The sequence below is a fragment of the Microplitis mediator genome, chromosome 8 (genome assembly GCF_029852145.1).
Source record: "Microplitis mediator isolate UGA2020A chromosome 8, iyMicMedi2.1, whole genome shotgun sequence".
Taxonomy (NCBI): domain Eukaryota; kingdom Metazoa; phylum Arthropoda; class Insecta; order Hymenoptera; family Braconidae; genus Microplitis; species Microplitis mediator.
In genome coordinates, this window is record NC_079976.1 from 17,292,534 (window position 1) to 17,311,393 (window position 18,860).

General features: G+C 28.4%; 1 protein-coding gene across 1 annotated transcript; it reads left to right on the forward strand.

The window, feature by feature from the left end:
* The first annotated feature begins 11,690 nt into the window (after positions 1-11,690).
* LOC130672908 (uncharacterized) lies at positions 11,691-16,687 on the forward strand. Its single transcript, XM_057477688.1, has 4 exons — positions 11,691-12,077; positions 12,578-12,952; positions 13,049-14,821; positions 15,422-16,687. Exons 3-4 carry the CDS (start codon positions 13,471-13,473, stop codon positions 15,712-15,714), a joined length of 1,644 nt encoding a protein of 547 aa, XP_057333671.1. The 5' UTR covers positions 11,691-12,077; positions 12,578-12,952; positions 13,049-13,470; the 3' UTR covers positions 15,715-16,687.
* The last annotated feature ends 2,173 nt before the right edge of the window (positions 16,688-18,860 follow it).

The following is an 18,860-nucleotide window of genomic DNA, read 5'->3' on the forward strand; positions in this document are numbered from 1 at the left end:
TTACGTTTGAATATAAATTCCTCAAGGAAAATCGTGATCTGACCATTTTTGACTTATTTTTAAACTAAGAATAATATGTTTTTAGACTCAAAATCTTTTATTTATAATTGCGACAAGGAATTAGATGATTCTTTAAGTAGAAATCACCTATCAAGATTTTATAGTTTTGCTGATAGAAATATTTGACTTGATTTTCTATAAAATTTTTTGAGTAAGTATAAATATAAAACGATTGATAGGCGATGTTTCCATTAAGCATATGATTTTTCTTTCTATGCTAGAGTAATAGCAAACAAATTATTTCAAGTTGATTTTCTAAAGAACTTGACATTTACACGCAAATAACTAGAACATTGAATACATTCGAAAAATTTGTAAAAAATTATTCGAGAGGAATTTAGATACTCTATAAAAAAGTTCTATAAAATTTTGTAATAAATTTGATAGTTTTAGCGTAAATATCGAATAATATTGAAATTGACTATGAATTCAACTTTGACCTTAGATAACTTTAAAAAAAATAGATTTATCGCGAAATAATAGAGCGTTCAATTGCCTATTTAAATATACGTGGGTTTATTTGTACAATATACCATCATTGTCAACCATTTTCTGGATTTTTCTTTTTTTTTTTTTTTTGTATAATCGTCTCCCTGATTAAGAAAAATGATTTAAATAATTTCAAATTGTTTTTCTTATTCAGAGTTTGTCATGGATATGTAATATGTTGACAGCTAAATGTTATATGAAAAATCCCACTTAGATTTTCAAATCAACACAAATTGTGGGAGGATACCAATCAAAATTTATTATGTCAATTCACGACATTCCGAAAAATTTTTAATTAACCTAAAAAGTTTACTTTTTGTAAGAGCAACTTATATTTCTAAAGCCGAGTTATTTTTGAGAAAATCCTGGATAAAATCGTCTGTTGAACTATAACTTTTATGCATAACAGTTGTATGTAAATTCTTGATCCAAGAAAACTTAACATATTGTCCTATTAGCATACTGGATTCAGATTTTCTATGGATTTTCTCTCCAATCAGCCAAATAATAAAGTGATCTCCAATATTAGCTTCCCTGATTTAAAAATCCCATCGGTTCTTGAAAAGAAGAATTTTTCTGAAAATATGGTTTAAAATTACCGAGTTAAAATTATAATGTTATTTGACACACTATCGAAATGTAATCATTTTTACCATTTGGAGATGTAAATTATCATTTAGTTTGATAAATTTTATTATTTAAATATATAAAAAAATTTAAGTTTTTCAGTATCTTTGATAATCCATTTACTAAGGGCCAGTTTTTTGATCCAAGATTATTCTAGTCTGGGGTAAAATTATTAATACTACCATCTATACATGGCAAATATATTATCAATCATAATTTAATTCCGGATCAAAAAACTGGCCTTAAATTTTGCTTGTCGAGAATAAGAAATTTCACTGTTCAATATACTTAATTTTTTTTATCCAAATATGGAATTAACTAGCATTGAATTTCTACCGGTATTTTAATTTTTCATCATTGCAATGATTATAACTATTTGTTATTGCTTGTGATGTGTTGATGTTTATGTCAATTTCTACTTGATATCTCAAACAATCAAAATCCTATCCTCTGTCTGTTACCAATTGTGCATGTTTATACTTCTACTCTTATAAAATTAGAATATTTATTAGGGTGATCAAAAAAATAACAAACTTTTTTTTTTCTTCCAAACAGGTTCAAAAGTTTCATTTAGATAAAAAAAGACGCCTGTAAAAATTAGAGCTCTTAATATTAACATTAAGAGGTTCCTCATCGCACTTTTCTATTTTCCATAAGAATAACATGGGAAAAATTTGTTTTAGGTCTTCTGATTTTTATAAGTAGCTAACGATGCGTCATAGGAATAATGAGCAGGCATATTTTTGTAGGGAATTAAATGCTCTACAAAAAAAGATTCCCATCATTTTTTGAGGAATCTATTTGTTCAAAAGTTATTTGAGGTTGAAGTCGAATTCATATTAAATTTTGAGTTTTTCTACTTTTCCGGCGAAACTATCAGACTTATTACAAAATATCATTAGACCTTTTTTGTAGACAATTTTATTCCCTATAAGTTATTTCAAATAAAGTTTTTTCGAATTCCGCATTGTTTTCTAGTTATTTTAATTTTAATGTCATGCTCATAAAAAAATAGTCTTCTGATCGATTTTAAGATTATATATTAAGAAGCTATTAATATTAAGAGCTCTAATTTTCACAGGCGTCTTTTTTTATCTAAATGAAACTTTTGAAGCTGTTTGGAAGAAAAAAAAAAGTTTGTTATTTTTTGAATCACCCTAATATTTATGATAATTTTTAGATTCGATTTTTGATTAGTTTGAATGTTATTACAGGATCAAAAACGTTGATTCAGATGATAAAATAATACAATCCTCAATAATATAATCCTCAATAATATAATGCTTAATCTTTATTAACAATTTAGTATACTCTTAATAAAGATTGATATTCTATTATCAAATTATCAGAACAAAATAATAAGAAAAGTAAAAATATACTAATTTTTCAATAAGTATAAATTATCAGGTATAATTTCGTAGTTTTTATCATACAGTAGATGAAAAATAATAAATACATTATGCACTAAGACTGAAAAGCTATAACCAATACGAATAATTATTCATGAATACAAGATACATACAAAAAAGTAGTAAATCTATTGACTCGCATTAGGATTTGAACTAAACTATTTTAAGTAATATGATTGAATATTTGGGGCTCGATTTTTTCTCTATGTACATACGTATCGGCGTAAATTGAAGGTTAAAGCTTGATAAGAATTTATTCAATGCAATATAACGTAATGCGTGTTAGAATGCGCTTCTCGAGAAACAGAAAATGATTTCATAAAGATTAACTATTGGCATATCATTCCATAAAATAACTTTTTGAGTATGCAATTTTCTACGAAAAATCCTTTATGGTTTTTTTTACCTAAGGCAGTTAAATATCATAGTTATTATTTTAGGTAAAAATTAATTTTAACTCATGAAACAAATGATAGATTTAACCAGATAAAAAAATATCTGGTGAGATACTGAATGTGGACTTGGCCATATCTGGTCATATCATGAAATCTTAATTACATCTGTTAAATATTTATATTAATAATCATTTAGATCTATTCACATATGTTTAGCGGTAGTCAAACATGATGATATCTGTCCAGACCTAAATATATATGAAGGGATCTTAACCATTATAATGAAAAAACTAAACAGATATGGTAATATCTATGCAGTTAAGATCATATCATTCATTTATTTGACCACATATAATTTGACCATGGGGTTTTGTTTTTATTTTTTAAAGAATGTTTTTAAGTCTGAGGAATTTTTATAAAACTCAAAAAATTTTTTCTCCTATGATAAAAAATAATTCCTATACAGATGAAATTATGAAAAAAATTTGTATTTACAGAATTTTTTTCAACATAAAACTTGCCACGATATAGCTATGTATGATTTTCCTATTTAAAACAACTCTTCAAAGATATCCGAAAAAACTCCAAATTAAAATTGGCTATGAATTTTTTACATTCTGAAGGATGTTGAAACAGTTCCAAAATTTGCTTAATTTCCGACACAGTGTAACTCTTAACCTGATGAACTACTGAAAAAACTACAGAGTATAATTCGTTGAGCATCGAATTTTCTTTACAAAGGTCTGATAACTAATTCATGTCTAAAAAAATTGAATGTAATTAGTTCTTTATTAGTTGCTTGTGCAAGAATGTTATGACTTCTTTTATGTTTTAAAAACTTTTTGAATATTTTGAAAATACTCTTTTTAGAAGATGGCACAGAACTCGTGAGTCAATAAAGTTATTTGAAAATTAAAAGAGAATAATTGGTCAAACATAAATTTTTCTATATAGAAAAATGTATAATCGATATTAGAACTCTGCGTATTTTTTAAATCAATTTATAAAGCAAAATTCTGGTTCTACATTAGCTGAAAATTTATTGTGACTTTACAGGTTTGAAAGTAGGCTTAAAAATTATTTTCTTTGACGATTATGTGTAACTCCTAAGAAAACAATATCATATTTCGCAAAATAATTCTTTAAGCATAAAACTTTTGCATAATCAGACGTTCATTACTTTTTCGAGCTTACACAACATAGCATAGTTATGTGTTGAAATTGTGGATCGAAATTCACTCTACAGAAAATTTAGCACTCTACAAAATACCTTACTACTAAAGTTACTAAAGTTTTTCGTTTTCAAGATATATGAATTTTATTTAGTCTATAAATAAAATGCGCACTATTTAATATTAAGTTCTGGAATTATTTTTATCCTATCAATTCAAACTATCAGCCATGCATTAGATTAAGTTTGAAATGGTTCCAGAAAAATAATTCATAAATATTTTATTTATAAAAAAAAAAAAAAAAATTTTATATCTTGATCAGAAATGGAATTTCAGCCACTGGAGCAACAAGAGTTTTTTGTACAAGTAAATCACGATTATATTGCATGACAGATTCATTCAGTTCTATTTTTTTATAAGTTCCATAATTTTTTGAAAAAAAAATCACTTTTTTACATGCTAATTTGAATTTTTCATTCATATTATAATTTTTTTTTTTCCATCTAAAAGTGTTGTGAAAAGTTTAAACAATCTCAGTTATTGTGACAGAATAGACATATACTGAAGACCAAGCTGGTAAGTACAATTAAAAAAATTTAATAGGTATGAAGATTTTAAATAACATAAATGCTTTATTTTAACTCATCACATTCACATCAATTAATTTTTATAATGAGTTAAGGTCTTCATTGAATGTGAATTCCCTTCGCGTTCAAAAAGATGTCTCACTATATATTTGTAGCATTATTGCGTGATAGTTTTTGTTTTTACATTAAAATTGAAATTTTTACTATCCCAAAACAACAATTAGAATGATTTTTATTGATATAAGTATTGATGTATAACTGTTGAATAATAATACATTAATTCATCAACATATTTCACGTAACTACACAGAGAAATAAGGTTAGTTATGACAGCCTTAAGGCAAATTTAATTTGCAAATTCTCAAGTCAGCGGCAATGAGAAGAGGGAAACCTTTAAGGCGAGATTTCATGCTCAAAACTGAATAGAGATAGGGGGTGCCAAAAGAGAGTCTTAACGGACAGTTTGAAAGGCATATGATTGTAAAGAAAGGGAAATGTTTGCCCTGACAGCAAGACTTTCTGGTCAGAAAGTCTTGCTGTCAATTATTTGCAATTAAGTTGGCAACGACTGGTCGACTACTTTTCCTAACAGCACAGATTGATTTAGCAAAAGTTTACTTTACAAAAGTTTCATTGAATTTTTCGTCAAATTTACGTCAACTTCGGACTTTTTCATTTTTAACGACAATTTTTATGCAACTTGCTCATGAATTTGACGTAAATTTACTGCCCGAATTAGAATGCAAATTCACTTCAAAAGTTGACTAGAAAAGAGTTGCCATTAATTTTCAGGCAAATTTTATGTCAATTCATTGTTAATCTGACTTGAAAAATTTTTAAGTTTTTTTTTACGTTAAATTGTAGACAATTTGATGTATAAATTTGCTAACCTCCTGAAATGTTGAGAATGAACATTACTGATTTTTTTTTTTTTTTGTAAAAAGTTACCTTTAAATTGAAGAAAAATTAACCGCAAATGTTTGTTTTCAATTTTTGCTATCAATTGTTGGCAAATTCGGACAGCAATTTTCAGGCAATTTCAACATCAAATCACTGTCAATTCAAGCTAAAGTGGCTATTAGGGTTCAGTTTATGTAACTGTTGACTACAAGTTATTACCAATTTTCCCAGAAAGTTGGAGGCAACTTCCCGTCAACTAATGTAATGCCAACTTTTGCCACCAATTTTCTCAAAAAGTTGGTGATAGATTCCCGTCACTTTATGAAAATACCAATTTTTGCGGCCAACTTGGCGACAAGTTGCTATAGAAAGTTGTCGTTAACTCACTACCAACTTGGCTATCAGGAAGTTTGAAACCACATTTATACTGTGGGTACTGTAAATAAATTTCCGTGCCAGCTACAGCTACCCTGATAGCCACTTTAGCTTAAAATTGACATTAATTTGACAATTGAAATTACCCAACTTTGCTGCACGAATTCACTGTCAATTTGACAGTAAAAGTTAGAAAGAAAAATTTGCGGTTAATTTTTCCGTAATTTAGAGGTAAATTTTGTTTTTTATTGAAAAGAAACCCAAATTTGTATACAACTTTAAAGTGAATTTGTATTCTAATTTGGGTAGTAAATTTACATCAAGTTTTATAGCAAGTTGTATACCAGTTGTCGTCAAAGACAGAAAAGCCTGAAGTTGACGGCCATTTGACGAAAAATTCAAGGAAACGTTTGTAAAATAAACTTTTGCTAAGGAAACTATGCTATGAGGGTACCCTGATAGACACTTCACTTTGAAATTGACAGTGATTTGAAGTTGAAATTACTTGAAATCTGCTGCCCGAATTTGCCGACAATTTGACAGCAAAAGTTGAAAAGAAAAATTTGCGGTTAATTTTTCTGCAATTTACCCGCATAGCCAGGATTTCTCGTCCAAAAGTTGGTATTCATTAGTTTGCGACCAACTTGACGACAAGCTGTTGACAACTTTAGCATTTGCAACTTTTGGCTACAAGTTACCGCTAACTTTCTGAAAAAGTTGACGCCAGTATGGAGCCGCAACTGGAATGCAGGTTTCTGAGAAAATTGAAGGCAACTTACCGTCAACTTATGGATTGCCAACTTCTGGCCACCAACTCTCTCAGAAAGTGACCGTCAACTTATTGGATTTCTAACTTTTGCCACCAACTTTCTCAGAAAGTGTCTATCAACTTTGGAAGTAACAACTTTTGCAGCCAACTTGGTGTCTAGTTGCGGCTGTAAGTTTCACGGTTTAAATTTGACGGTAAAAAATACTCTATAATTTTTCAAGTCAAATTAACAATAAATTGACATAGAATTTGCCTATAAATTGACGACAACTTTTTTTTTAGTCAACTTTTGAAGTAAATTTGCATACTAATTCGGGTAGTAAATTTACGTGAAATTGTAGAGGAAGTTGCATACAATTTGTCGTAAAAAACGGAAAAGTCCGAAGTTGACGGAAATTTGACGAAAAATTCAAGGAAACTTTTGTAAGTAAACTTTTGCTCCAGCAAACTGTGCTATTGGGGTACTCTGATAGCCACACTTTCAATTCAAGTTTACAAACAATTTACTGTCAACTTAAAGGTAAGTGCTTGCTCTCCAACACTTTTCTTTTAATTGGCTTCAGAATACGGCAGTAGCTTGAATTTAACTTGTGGTTAAGGTGGCTGTCAGGGAAAGTACTTACAGTGCACCCTAGTAGCACAGTTTGCTATAGCAAAAGTTTACTTTACAAAAGTTTCCTTGAATTTTTTGTCGAATGTCCGTCAACTTCGGACATTTTCGTTTTAGACGACGATTTGTATACAACTTGCTGTACAATTTAACGTAAATTTATCACCCGCATCAGAATGCAAATTTATTTCAAAAGTTGACTTGAAAAAAGTTATCGTCAATTTTCAGGCAAATGTTTCTATCAATTTATTGTAAATCCGACTCGAAAAATTGTTAAGTATTTTTTGACTGTCAAATAGTAGACATATTTATGTATCAATTTGTAACCTTCTCTAATAGTAAGATTGAACATTATCGAATTTTTTTTTTCTAGTAAAAAGTTATCTCTAAATTGAGGAAAAATTAACCACAAATTATTCTTTCCAACTTTTGCGGTTAAATTTTCAGCAAATTCGGACAGGCAAAAAAGGCAATCTTAATGTCAATTTAAAGCTAAAGTGACTATTAGGGTACCCTGATTAAACAAAATGATTAAAAATGATTTCACACGTTAAATGTCCATAAGAGACAGGATTAGAAATGATTTGAAGGATTAAAAAGTATTTAAAATGATTAAAAAACAAATCATTTTAAATACTTTTTAATCATTTTTTTTAATCAGGGTAGTCAAAAGTTTTAAGATCTCATAGTTGGCTGCAATTTGTAGTCAAACCGACGTTAACTTTTGCTGAGTAAACTACCTGTCTGACATGGAAATTAGTTATTCAAGATTACCAATCCTCATCACAAAGATCCAATATAAATGCCACTACAATTTTTATGCCTTACTATTTTTAATGTTGACTGCTCTTATCGTCTAGTTGGCGCTTTTAACTTGAAATTTTCATTTGTTTTTATATTATATCCTGTCGTAACAAGATTGAACAATGACTTATCAACAATTATCTGTGTTAATACGCATTGAGTTGCAATAATTCGCGTTCAAAATTAAAATAAATCTTATTCACTTCTAATTATAACATTTGCAATAAAAAAAAATTATCAAACTATGTATTCACTTCTCTGTGATGCATCTGAAAAATATTTTTTTGTTAAAAATTCACGTAAAAAACTAATTACTGAATCAATATTTATTGCCAATAATGGTAATGTATCCACCATATTTTATTTGTAAAAAATGAAGCAATTGTTTAATATTTGTAAAATTATTTTAATATTTTTGCTAAAAATCATAAATTTGATGAGTTTAAAATTTCTTAACTGACGCGATGAAATGGAAATTGTATATAATCTAAATTGTCAATAATTAATTTTTTTAGATAATCTAACACATCTTCAGAATGTAGCTAACAATTTGAACGGAAAAATACCGAAAATAAATATAATGAAATGCGACCAAAAATTAGATAAAACGGATAAAAAAAAAATTCTAAAAGTATCTATGGAAAAACTAATAATTGACCCAATCAAAAATAAGCAGGTATTACTTTTTATTAGCTTTTATTATAATTAATATACTAATTTCTAAGTTTTAACAAATGTTTTGAAGTACACTTATAATTACAATAAAGATTCATAAAAAGTATTTACAACCATTCCTTATTTAATTATAGCCTAAGCTGTCGGAAAATCAATTAGGTTTTACAGACAGTAAATCAGACAGTTCACTTCATAACGAAGAAAATATCTCGAAAGTACATCCCAGTAACGGAGAATTAAATGTAAATAATATAAATGCAGCTATTACTATCAATGACAAAAGTCTTCACAATGAAATTTATTCAGGATGCTCACAAGAAATTAATAAATCTTTCTCATCTTCATGGGTAATAATTTCTTTTTATGTATCACAAATGTTTTTAGATTGGCTAAAATGATGAGATGAGATAAAATTCATTCTCTAAATTTACTCAAATTTTTTAAAATTATAACGGGCATTTGTTTTATAAACATTAAAGCAATGCAATCTAATTAACACAATAACCTATTATATTTCTTAGCACGACCACTCAATTGACGACATTATTCTTCAAATACAAAATCCTGTGACTGATCCAAGTTTAGATCAAAGCAATTCAGTTAATGTCGTTATTTTAACAGAACGCGATTCAATACTTAATAATATTGAGGTACTTAACATGAATAAAATTCATGCACATATTTATTTTTATTGAACTGTACCATTTTATATTATTATGTTAATTTTAGAATACAATAGTTGTCCACAAAACAAATGAGAATGAACAAAACTACAATAATATAGACAAAAATCTGCAACAGTTCACAGATTTTAGATGCAGTCAATCAGATGAAAATTATTCATTTCCCTTTCCAGAACTTATACAGAACTCGAGTAATAAGGTTATTACTTTAATATTTTGTTCTCAAAATTAAAGTAGAAGTAAAATATCATCAATAATCTCACTTTATTTTGGTCAGGTCTTATGTGATGGTAATGTTGAGAAAACAGGAGAAGACAAAAGTATTGATGAGCCATGTAAGCCCAAATTGAGTACTGCTTGCCATTCAAATGATCGTTTTGAGGTGTCTATTTTATTGTATCATTTATTTTTTATTTTGGTTAAATACTTAGTTTATTTTGTACCTGAGTCAGTTCAATTTTTATTTATCTTGGGTTTTATGGTCATTTAATTTTTTAGAATTCATTCGACAAAAAGTTTGAGAGCTTACTGAATTTAAACGATGAAATTAAGAAAAATTTAACGGATCAAAATAATTCTCCCAGCTTACCAATGAGTGAAGAAATAATGCAAATTGAATCTTTTCTGCCCACGTATAATTTAGAAATAATTTCACAAGAAGCTAATGAAAAAGATATGCTTACATGGGACGTACAATATGAGGTAAAAATGACCTATTTTTTTGTGGTTCTCATTATATCCACTTATGAAGAACTTTATTTCTCAGATGTCAGATGACTTGGCAAAAATTTTAAGTCCAGACTTTCTTGAAATTCGTGATTATAAAACAATGCCAGAAAATATAAGACAGATTGACGACGACAATCGACCATACTGCTTATCACCTACTTTTGGAAAATCTGCTATGGAGAAAAGAACAAAATATAATCCAATACATAACAGTACAATGGAAAACAGTATGCAGTTTTGTTTATTTTTGCTTAAGATAAAAGACTTAACCCCATTAGTAGCATTAGTCGCTCACTTCAACTGATTAATGCGCGTTTATAATTTTTATAGGAAAAAATTTCAAGCAAAAACATTCATGAATAATTATTTGTAAATCTAATTATATTAGAATATGACTTATCAAAGTATTTTATAATATACTGTAAATTCAAATTAATTGATTATTTTCAAAATCACCCTCAGATCACGCTCAAGGAGCTCAAAAACATTGTAAATACATTCTCGAGTTCTTCGAGCTTGAAAATACGCTTGAATGCAATTGTTTTCTATGAGCTTTTTGAGTTCAAACAAGTTAAGATTTATCTTAAAGTTTGAAAATTTAAGAATCAAAAATAATTAATGAGCAAGCGTTTTTTAAATTTTCACTCACAATTATGTTCAATAAAATAAATTTATTCAGACAGAAATCAATGCAAGTGATTAAAATAAGGATTCAATAATTTTTGACTCAGATCAGAGCGTTAATATACGAAAAAATGACAACGTAGTTGCAACTTCGCTGAAATATAGATTTAAAAAAAACACTTACAATTGACATCAATTGGGAGCTTAAACAAAAGTAGCCAAATAAATTTCAGTAAAATCTTCTTGTCAATTTCATGATTTGAATTTTCAAATTTTTTAGGCTAAAATTCATTCAACAACTCGCATTTGACTCCTTATCGATAACAATCGTAATTTTTTAAAAATTCTATATCTCAGAAAAGTTGCGACTAGGTTGTACTTTTTTCCACTAAGGTTTTAATTTTTTTTCAATTAATTAATAAAATTTTAATACGGTTCGAGCAAAACTAGTGTGTCACAGTAGTGTCTGAATTTCTTTGTTTCCTCAAATCTATAAATAGTTATAAAAATTTATTATTTTAATTTGTAATACCAACACAAATTTATAAATTGACAATTATTACTTATTAAATAATAATAATTAATTATTGAAAGATTTGGTAACAGCGCATTTTAACTTCTCAAACATTGATATTTAAATTAAAGCGGGATAAATTTATTTCAAATCTCGTCTCTCTTTCTAATCTATTTCTATCTTAGTCTTTTCTCTCAGCTGCTTCCGCGACGTTGCCAAACCCTCAATAATATATAACTCTGTCAAAGAACGAGATTAATAAATAAAAACAAAGTTTAACTACAATTATTTGAATGATTAAAACAGTAACACTATATTGTTAAAGTGATTTCATATCTTACAAATGATCAAGTTTATAATGCGTGGTTTTCTATTTCTCAGGCTTGGGAGGTTAATGATAAACAAAAAATAAAATAAAATAATTCGTGACGAAAGCTTTGTCAGTCATAAGAATCTGTGCAAAAGAACTTTGAAAATGTCATCTTTGAACTTTTTTTCCTAAAAAACGAGACAGTGAATCATTTTTGAATTTTGACAATACATTGATAAAGTACTTATTTATATATAAACTAAGTTTCAAATTTCAAAGTTGGAAAATTCTTTTAACATTAGAATCGCTCGAACTTTAACTTTCGTTCGTTAGATTAAATTTAGGGTATGTTATGTACTTTAATAATTATTATAATTAGATGTTGTTAAATATCTTATTTAAATTAGTAAAAATTGAAATTATAAAAGAATAAAATGATATAATTTATTAATTATTCTCAAAATCAATAAACTCATCATAGTCCAATTGATATTTTTTTTGAGCGAGGATAGGGCCATGTGTTAATCGAGTAATAATATATCACAACTTTTAGCGAGCGACTACGAGAACGCTCAACAAGCTTGTTTAAAAAGTTTATAATAATTAGACATCAATATTATTCTAATAATTACAATTTTATGTTAATATTTAAACCTACGAAAAATAACTTAAAAAAATGCTTTTTCATTGAATTTACCAATTTGTATTGAGTGGTTTAATCTCACTTCAATGAAAAGTGAGCGGGCAATGAGTCTTTTACCTTAGTTACTTTTATTTAATACTTTTTTAAGAATAACTTTTTTAAACTTTGAAAATGATCATTTACTATTTTGTTGTTATTATAGGTACTACTATTAATTCTTCATATGAAGATGATTCTCAAAACGATCCCACCTATGATTCCTCTACAATAAGTGTACCATCAAATATTGCTGATTCTACTAATCAAAACGACACAAATCTCAACAGCAATGTATCAGTTGAAGAATTGTCATCAAACCCTTTTTTTTCGTCTAGAATTTCTTCTAATATAGACGCGTTTTCCAAATCTGGTGCTTGCGACAATTCAAAATTATTTGTGCAACTATCTTGTAATAATCAATCAGATAAAAAACATGCTTGTTTTTACTGTCATAAGTTGTATCCTAAAATTGCTCGGCATTTGGAAACAAAACATAAAAACGAAGAAATCGTAAAAAAATTTGCTTCTCTTCCGAAAGGTATTTATCAAAACTCGATATTCACATGATCATTTTTTTTTTTTTTAAATTATTATATACTTCTACTTGATTGGTACTTAATGTGTTTTGTTTAAGGTAACGCTGAAAGATTAGAAATTATAAATCGTTTAAGATCTGCTGGAGATTTATTACACAACACTAATACAACACATAACACTGGAGAACTAATTGTTAGTCGTCGACCAAATATTAACTTTGATTCTGCAGCTGTTGACTTTAAAACTTGTCCCAATTGCTTTAACACTTATACAATTAAGAACATCAGGCACCATACCAAAAAATGTACTAAAGTGTCTTTTAAAGGTGATCGCTCAATTTTAATTCTTGGAAAAGCCATAGAAGGTCGATTAGATGCTAAAGCAAGTGAAAATTTGAGAACCGTTGTTTTCCCTGTCTTGAGGGAGGACGAAATAACACGATTAATTCGATACGATCGATTAATTATTATCTATGGTAATAAATTATGTTTGAAATATACCCAGCATTACCAACACAATATGATTCGCTCCAGAATGCGGTTAATGGGACGATTGTTACAGTCAGCTAAAGATAAAGACGAAAAAATTACTGATCTTATGTCTATTTACACTCCTAAACATTATGATACTGTCATAGCCGCCATTCAATCTGTTGCTCAATATGATTTCAAAACTGGTACATATAAAGCTCCCGCAGTAGCCCAAAATCTTTGCACGTATATAAAACAAGTTGGAGCAATTTTAGAAACAGAATTAATTAAGACTGAAAAAAATGAAGAATTGATAAAAGTACAAAATTTCCTGAAAATTTTAGCTGAAGATGCAAGCACGTCTGTATTAAAAGCTGCATTTGAAAGTCAGTGTGGTTTAAGAAGAGAAAAAAAAGTTATTATGCCATCAACCGATGACATTAAACAAATGTTGAATTACTTGAATAATGAACGGTCAATTTACTCCACCAAACTGAATGAAAAATTTTCTTACGCTTATTGGTTGAGGTTGAATGAATTAACTATGGCTACCTTGATTGTATTTAATCGACGTCGACCAGGTGACATCCAAAATATAAGAGTTTCAGAATACAAAACTCAAACAACTATTGATGAAACTGTTGATAAACATTTATACGGCTCTCTAGATGAAGAATCAAAGAAACTTGCTAAAAAATACTATAGATTCGGTATTAGGACAAAAAAAAATCGTGATGCTGGGGTATTAATTCCTACAGATGTACGTGACAACATTGAATTATTATTAACATATCGAAAAGATGCTCAAGTTCCGGAATCAAACATTTATTTATTCGGCTTACCCTCTTTAGATGATTCAAGAGTTAAAGTAATCGGAGGATGTCAAGTAATGCGAAAATTTTCGGTTGCTAGTGGTGTGAAAAATCCTGAACTTTTAAGAGCCACAAAACTTCGTAAACACATTGCAACAATGTGTGTTAAGCTTGATTTATCTGAAAATGTGATTTCTGAGCTTGCCAACTTTATGGGTCATGCTGATAAAATTCATAAAGATATTTATCAGCAGCCACAAGTTGAACGTGAGATATTTAGAGTTTCAAAATTGCTTGAAGCCGGAATGGGGCAGTCAGATTCTGAAGACGAAGATGATACTGAAAATGCGGAAGAACTTGACGACAACATAAATACTTATCATAATTTCAGCCCTGAACGAATCAAAGTTGCAGCTGATAATTCGTCTTTTGAAAGTGATTACCACCAAAAAGATGAGCAGAAGTTCTTTGAAGAGACTTTTGATAATTGTCAACATTCGTCCAATAAGCGTAGTCAATTATCAAATAATATTGATAAATTTTTGACAAATGTAAGATCTAATAGCATAGATAATACTGGCTGTAAACGTAAGTATTTCTATACAACAAACTTATAACAAATCTGAATAACGGTTGACCCTGCGGGTCAACCCCAAAAGTTCCCGCTGTTTTCGAGCTCAGAAAGCTCAAAGACATTATTATCTGTAAATTTTTGAGCTTCTCGAGCTCAAAAACTGTTAGATCGACAAAACATACAATTCACTGAAAAAAAAATAATATTTGTTCGACGATATCTTTGGAACGAATCAACCGATTCGAGCGTTATTGGTGGTAACCAAAGACAAAGTCGGACAAAAAGTATTCACTCACACACACACACACACACACACACACACACACACACACACACACACACACACACACACACACACACACACACACACACACACACACAAGTGGGTGGACGTCTATCTGGAAATAGTCAGAATAGCTTCTTAGGACTTTAAAACGTTGACATCTTATGAAAACTTGATTTTCGAAAGCCGGACTGACATCAATAATTTCCCCTTTTTTGAAAATTTTCAATTTTTATCGTGGGAAGTTAACAATCTAAGATTAACGCTATTCAACAGTTAAAAATGAAATTACGTCTGAGTGAAATTACTATTTTCATATTTTTTTTTTTAGGCAAACATGAAAAACGTCGCTGGAGAGAAGAAGAAAAAAACATAGTTATGAAGGAATTTTCGAAGTATCTTAAATCGACTAAAGGTCCTTCAACGGATGAAATTGAAGCTCTTCAAAATAAAAATCCTTGTTTAAGCCAACGAACAGTTGCACAAATCAAAACTTGGTTTAACAACCAATCAAAAGAAGTGAGAAGCAATGATTACAGTAAAGATAAAATTTCGGCTCCAAAGGTTAGAAGTATTCAGTCAGTTTGTATAAAAAATCTTCCACTTCATAAAACTAAAAATTAATTACATTCTATGATTATTTACTATAAATTTTATCTTTAATTATCTTAATATGTACTGGGCTAGATATAATAATTATTATCTATTTGTTATTCGAATTGAATGATTATATTTACATTATTACTTGTTACTTCAAATGTTCAATAAGGAATTTTTACGATTTTGTTAATAATATTCGGAAATTTCATTCAAATAATTTGATTCTTAATGAAAATATCAACATTAGATGTTTTAAAAATAATACATGAAAAAAAACAAAAGGATTTCTTGGCGCATAAAATTTTTACTCATCCCAAGACAATGTTTACTTGCTCTACGAAATCAGTGGAATTATAAATTGAAAACGAAAATTTTCTCGGGGCGAAAAAAAATTATCTTGAGCCAAAATAAAATTTTTTCTAGTTCGAAGAAAATTTTGGTTTATATTTAATATTGAGAAATTTTTCTTGCCCCAAGAAATCCTTTTTTCCTATGTTTGTTTAAAGAGAAAGACTGATAGTTAAAATTGGTTTTGTTTAATACTAGTCGGTGTTAATGAATTTGGTATTGATTAATTTTTTTTATTTATTCATATCAAATACTATAATTAATTTTTTTAACACTAATTACTAAATGAATTTATTTGTTTATTTGTTTCAAATTGCCATTATTTACAATTAATTTTATTTAAGTACTGTAATACTCTATCTACCATAACTGGGGTAATTGATGTTTGTCAAACGAACTCTATTAGCTCAGGAAGTTTTCTTGTGGATTATTTTTATTTACTATCAAATGTAGGAATTACTATTTTCCTCATGAAGTCATATGTTTCTTAAGTGAATCCTAATAGCCAAAGGAGTTCGTTTGTAGATTACCGTTAAATTATTTTTATTTACACTGAAATGACTAAATACATTACTGATTTTATTTATGTTACTTTTAGGAAAATAATGTTATGATAACAGATGGTAGAAGATATTACTTGCAATGTTTGTTAACCAAATAAAATTTTCTTTACCATTATTTTTAACGTATTATTTTTAGATATAAATTACATTGCTTGTTGGATTTTTCTAACACAGTATTTTAAAATTTATTGATGATTTACCATATTTATTATTTTGTAAAGATCTGATGAAACTCTCTCTCTCATCAGAGTGTAAAAAAAATTTTATCCGAGAAATTAATGAGTCACAAAGTAATTCCTAATGAAGGTTCAAGAGTTTTGTGATTTTTCAAAAATTGGACCAAGAAAAAATACAGTACATAACTGTTCGGATGCTACATCTCATTATAAGAATTATGCATTGCTAATCGATAGTTGATAATGACAAATAATGGTTTAATTTTACTCTTCATTTACAACTACCGAATTATATTTATTTATCACAGTAATTCACAGAAAATTAAGCATTTAATCGACAAATTATTTTCCAAAAGTGCTGGTTCAATATTAAACTTTTATGCAAATCAGCTAGAGCTTCAACCACTCTATGGGACCACGAACTTAAAGCTGTGACGACGACGAAGGTTACTGTATTTTTTGCAGATACATCAATGATTATTATATTTATATTGATATTTTATGACAAATTATTACGTTTATTGAATCGTTCATCCAAAATTTAAATTTTAAGGATTCAATCGACAAATCTTTTGGAAAAATCGATTATAAAAAAAAAGTAAATGCCAATTTCTCTGTCAAAATATCTCCAAAACTATGATAGATACGCCAACAACGGATTGGAACAATCTGGATCAAAATTACTTAGTGTACTAATAGTTTTTGATGAATGTGCTCGTAAATTCGAAAGTTTGGCTAAAATTATGACTGTTATCACTCGATCGAGTAAACTGTGTGAAAATTGATTCAACAAGAAACTATCAATTTTTTCATTCGATTTCCTCCTATACCATGATAGATATGTTGAACATAAATCAGTACAACTTGATCCGAAATTTGATTAGGTACAGAAAGATTTATAACAAACTGGTTTGTAAAATTAATAATTTAGCCCTGATTTTGATTTTAATTGACAAGCCTCTTAAAAAAAGGCGACTATACGAAAAATTGTTAATTTAGTCATTGGATTTTCTCCTGAAGTACGAGAGATACATCTAAAATGAGTGGGTACAATTTGGTCTAAAGTTTAATCGTATACATAAAGATTCATTACGAAATTGACAGTAAATTGAATAGTTTAATTAAAGTTTTGAGTTTATGACTCAAGTGACAAATCTGTATGAAAAATCTGTACGATTTGAAATTTTTAATCGTCATGAATCATCTATAATCGTAAAATAATATTGCAATTTCTGGTTGCGAATGAAGATTAAAAACTATTGAAAACTTAATCGTTTTTAATCATCTTTAATCATTAATTGACGATTCAAAACGATTAAAACATTTTTAATCGTCATTAGTCGTATTTTCTAATCAGGGATTTGACGTGACTTATAAAGTTTTAAAGCCGACTAAATTTTAGAATCAATCCATCAAATAAATTACAAGTTATCTAAAATAAACATTTTTAAAAATTTTATTTTTTAACTATCTCCGAATGTACCGTACTGATTATGCTGGATTTCTAAAAAATGTTTGGAATTAATGAGTCACTTTAAACGCCAACTCAAAAAGCCAAATTGGTTTATCCGTTCAAAAGTTAGAGAATATTTACACACATACGTACGTACGCACATACACACATACGTACAATCGGACATCATTTTGAAATTAGAACAACTTAGAACCTCAAAACGTCAATATCCGTTTGAGATTTGATTTTCGGAAATCGGACCAAAACCAATAACTTTGTGGTGATATAGTGATGTCACGAAAAACATAGAATCCCCGTAAATTGAATAGTTTGGCCACATTTTTTATTTTTATGACTTGATCGACAAATCTATGTGGAAAAAATATTTGATTAACAACATGCCTTTTGCATTTTTGTAGTCACAGCTTAAATATCGTCGATTGATCATAATTTTTTTTTAATTTAGTGTGTTTTTAGGGTGTTTAAAGAAAAAAAAAATTTTTTTTCGCTGAAACTGATCCAGAAGTTTCACCTAGACATTAAAATACGCCTGTGTAAATTAAAGCTCTTAATATTAACATTAAGAGGTTCCGCATCGCACTTTTTATTTGTCATAATAATACCATGGAA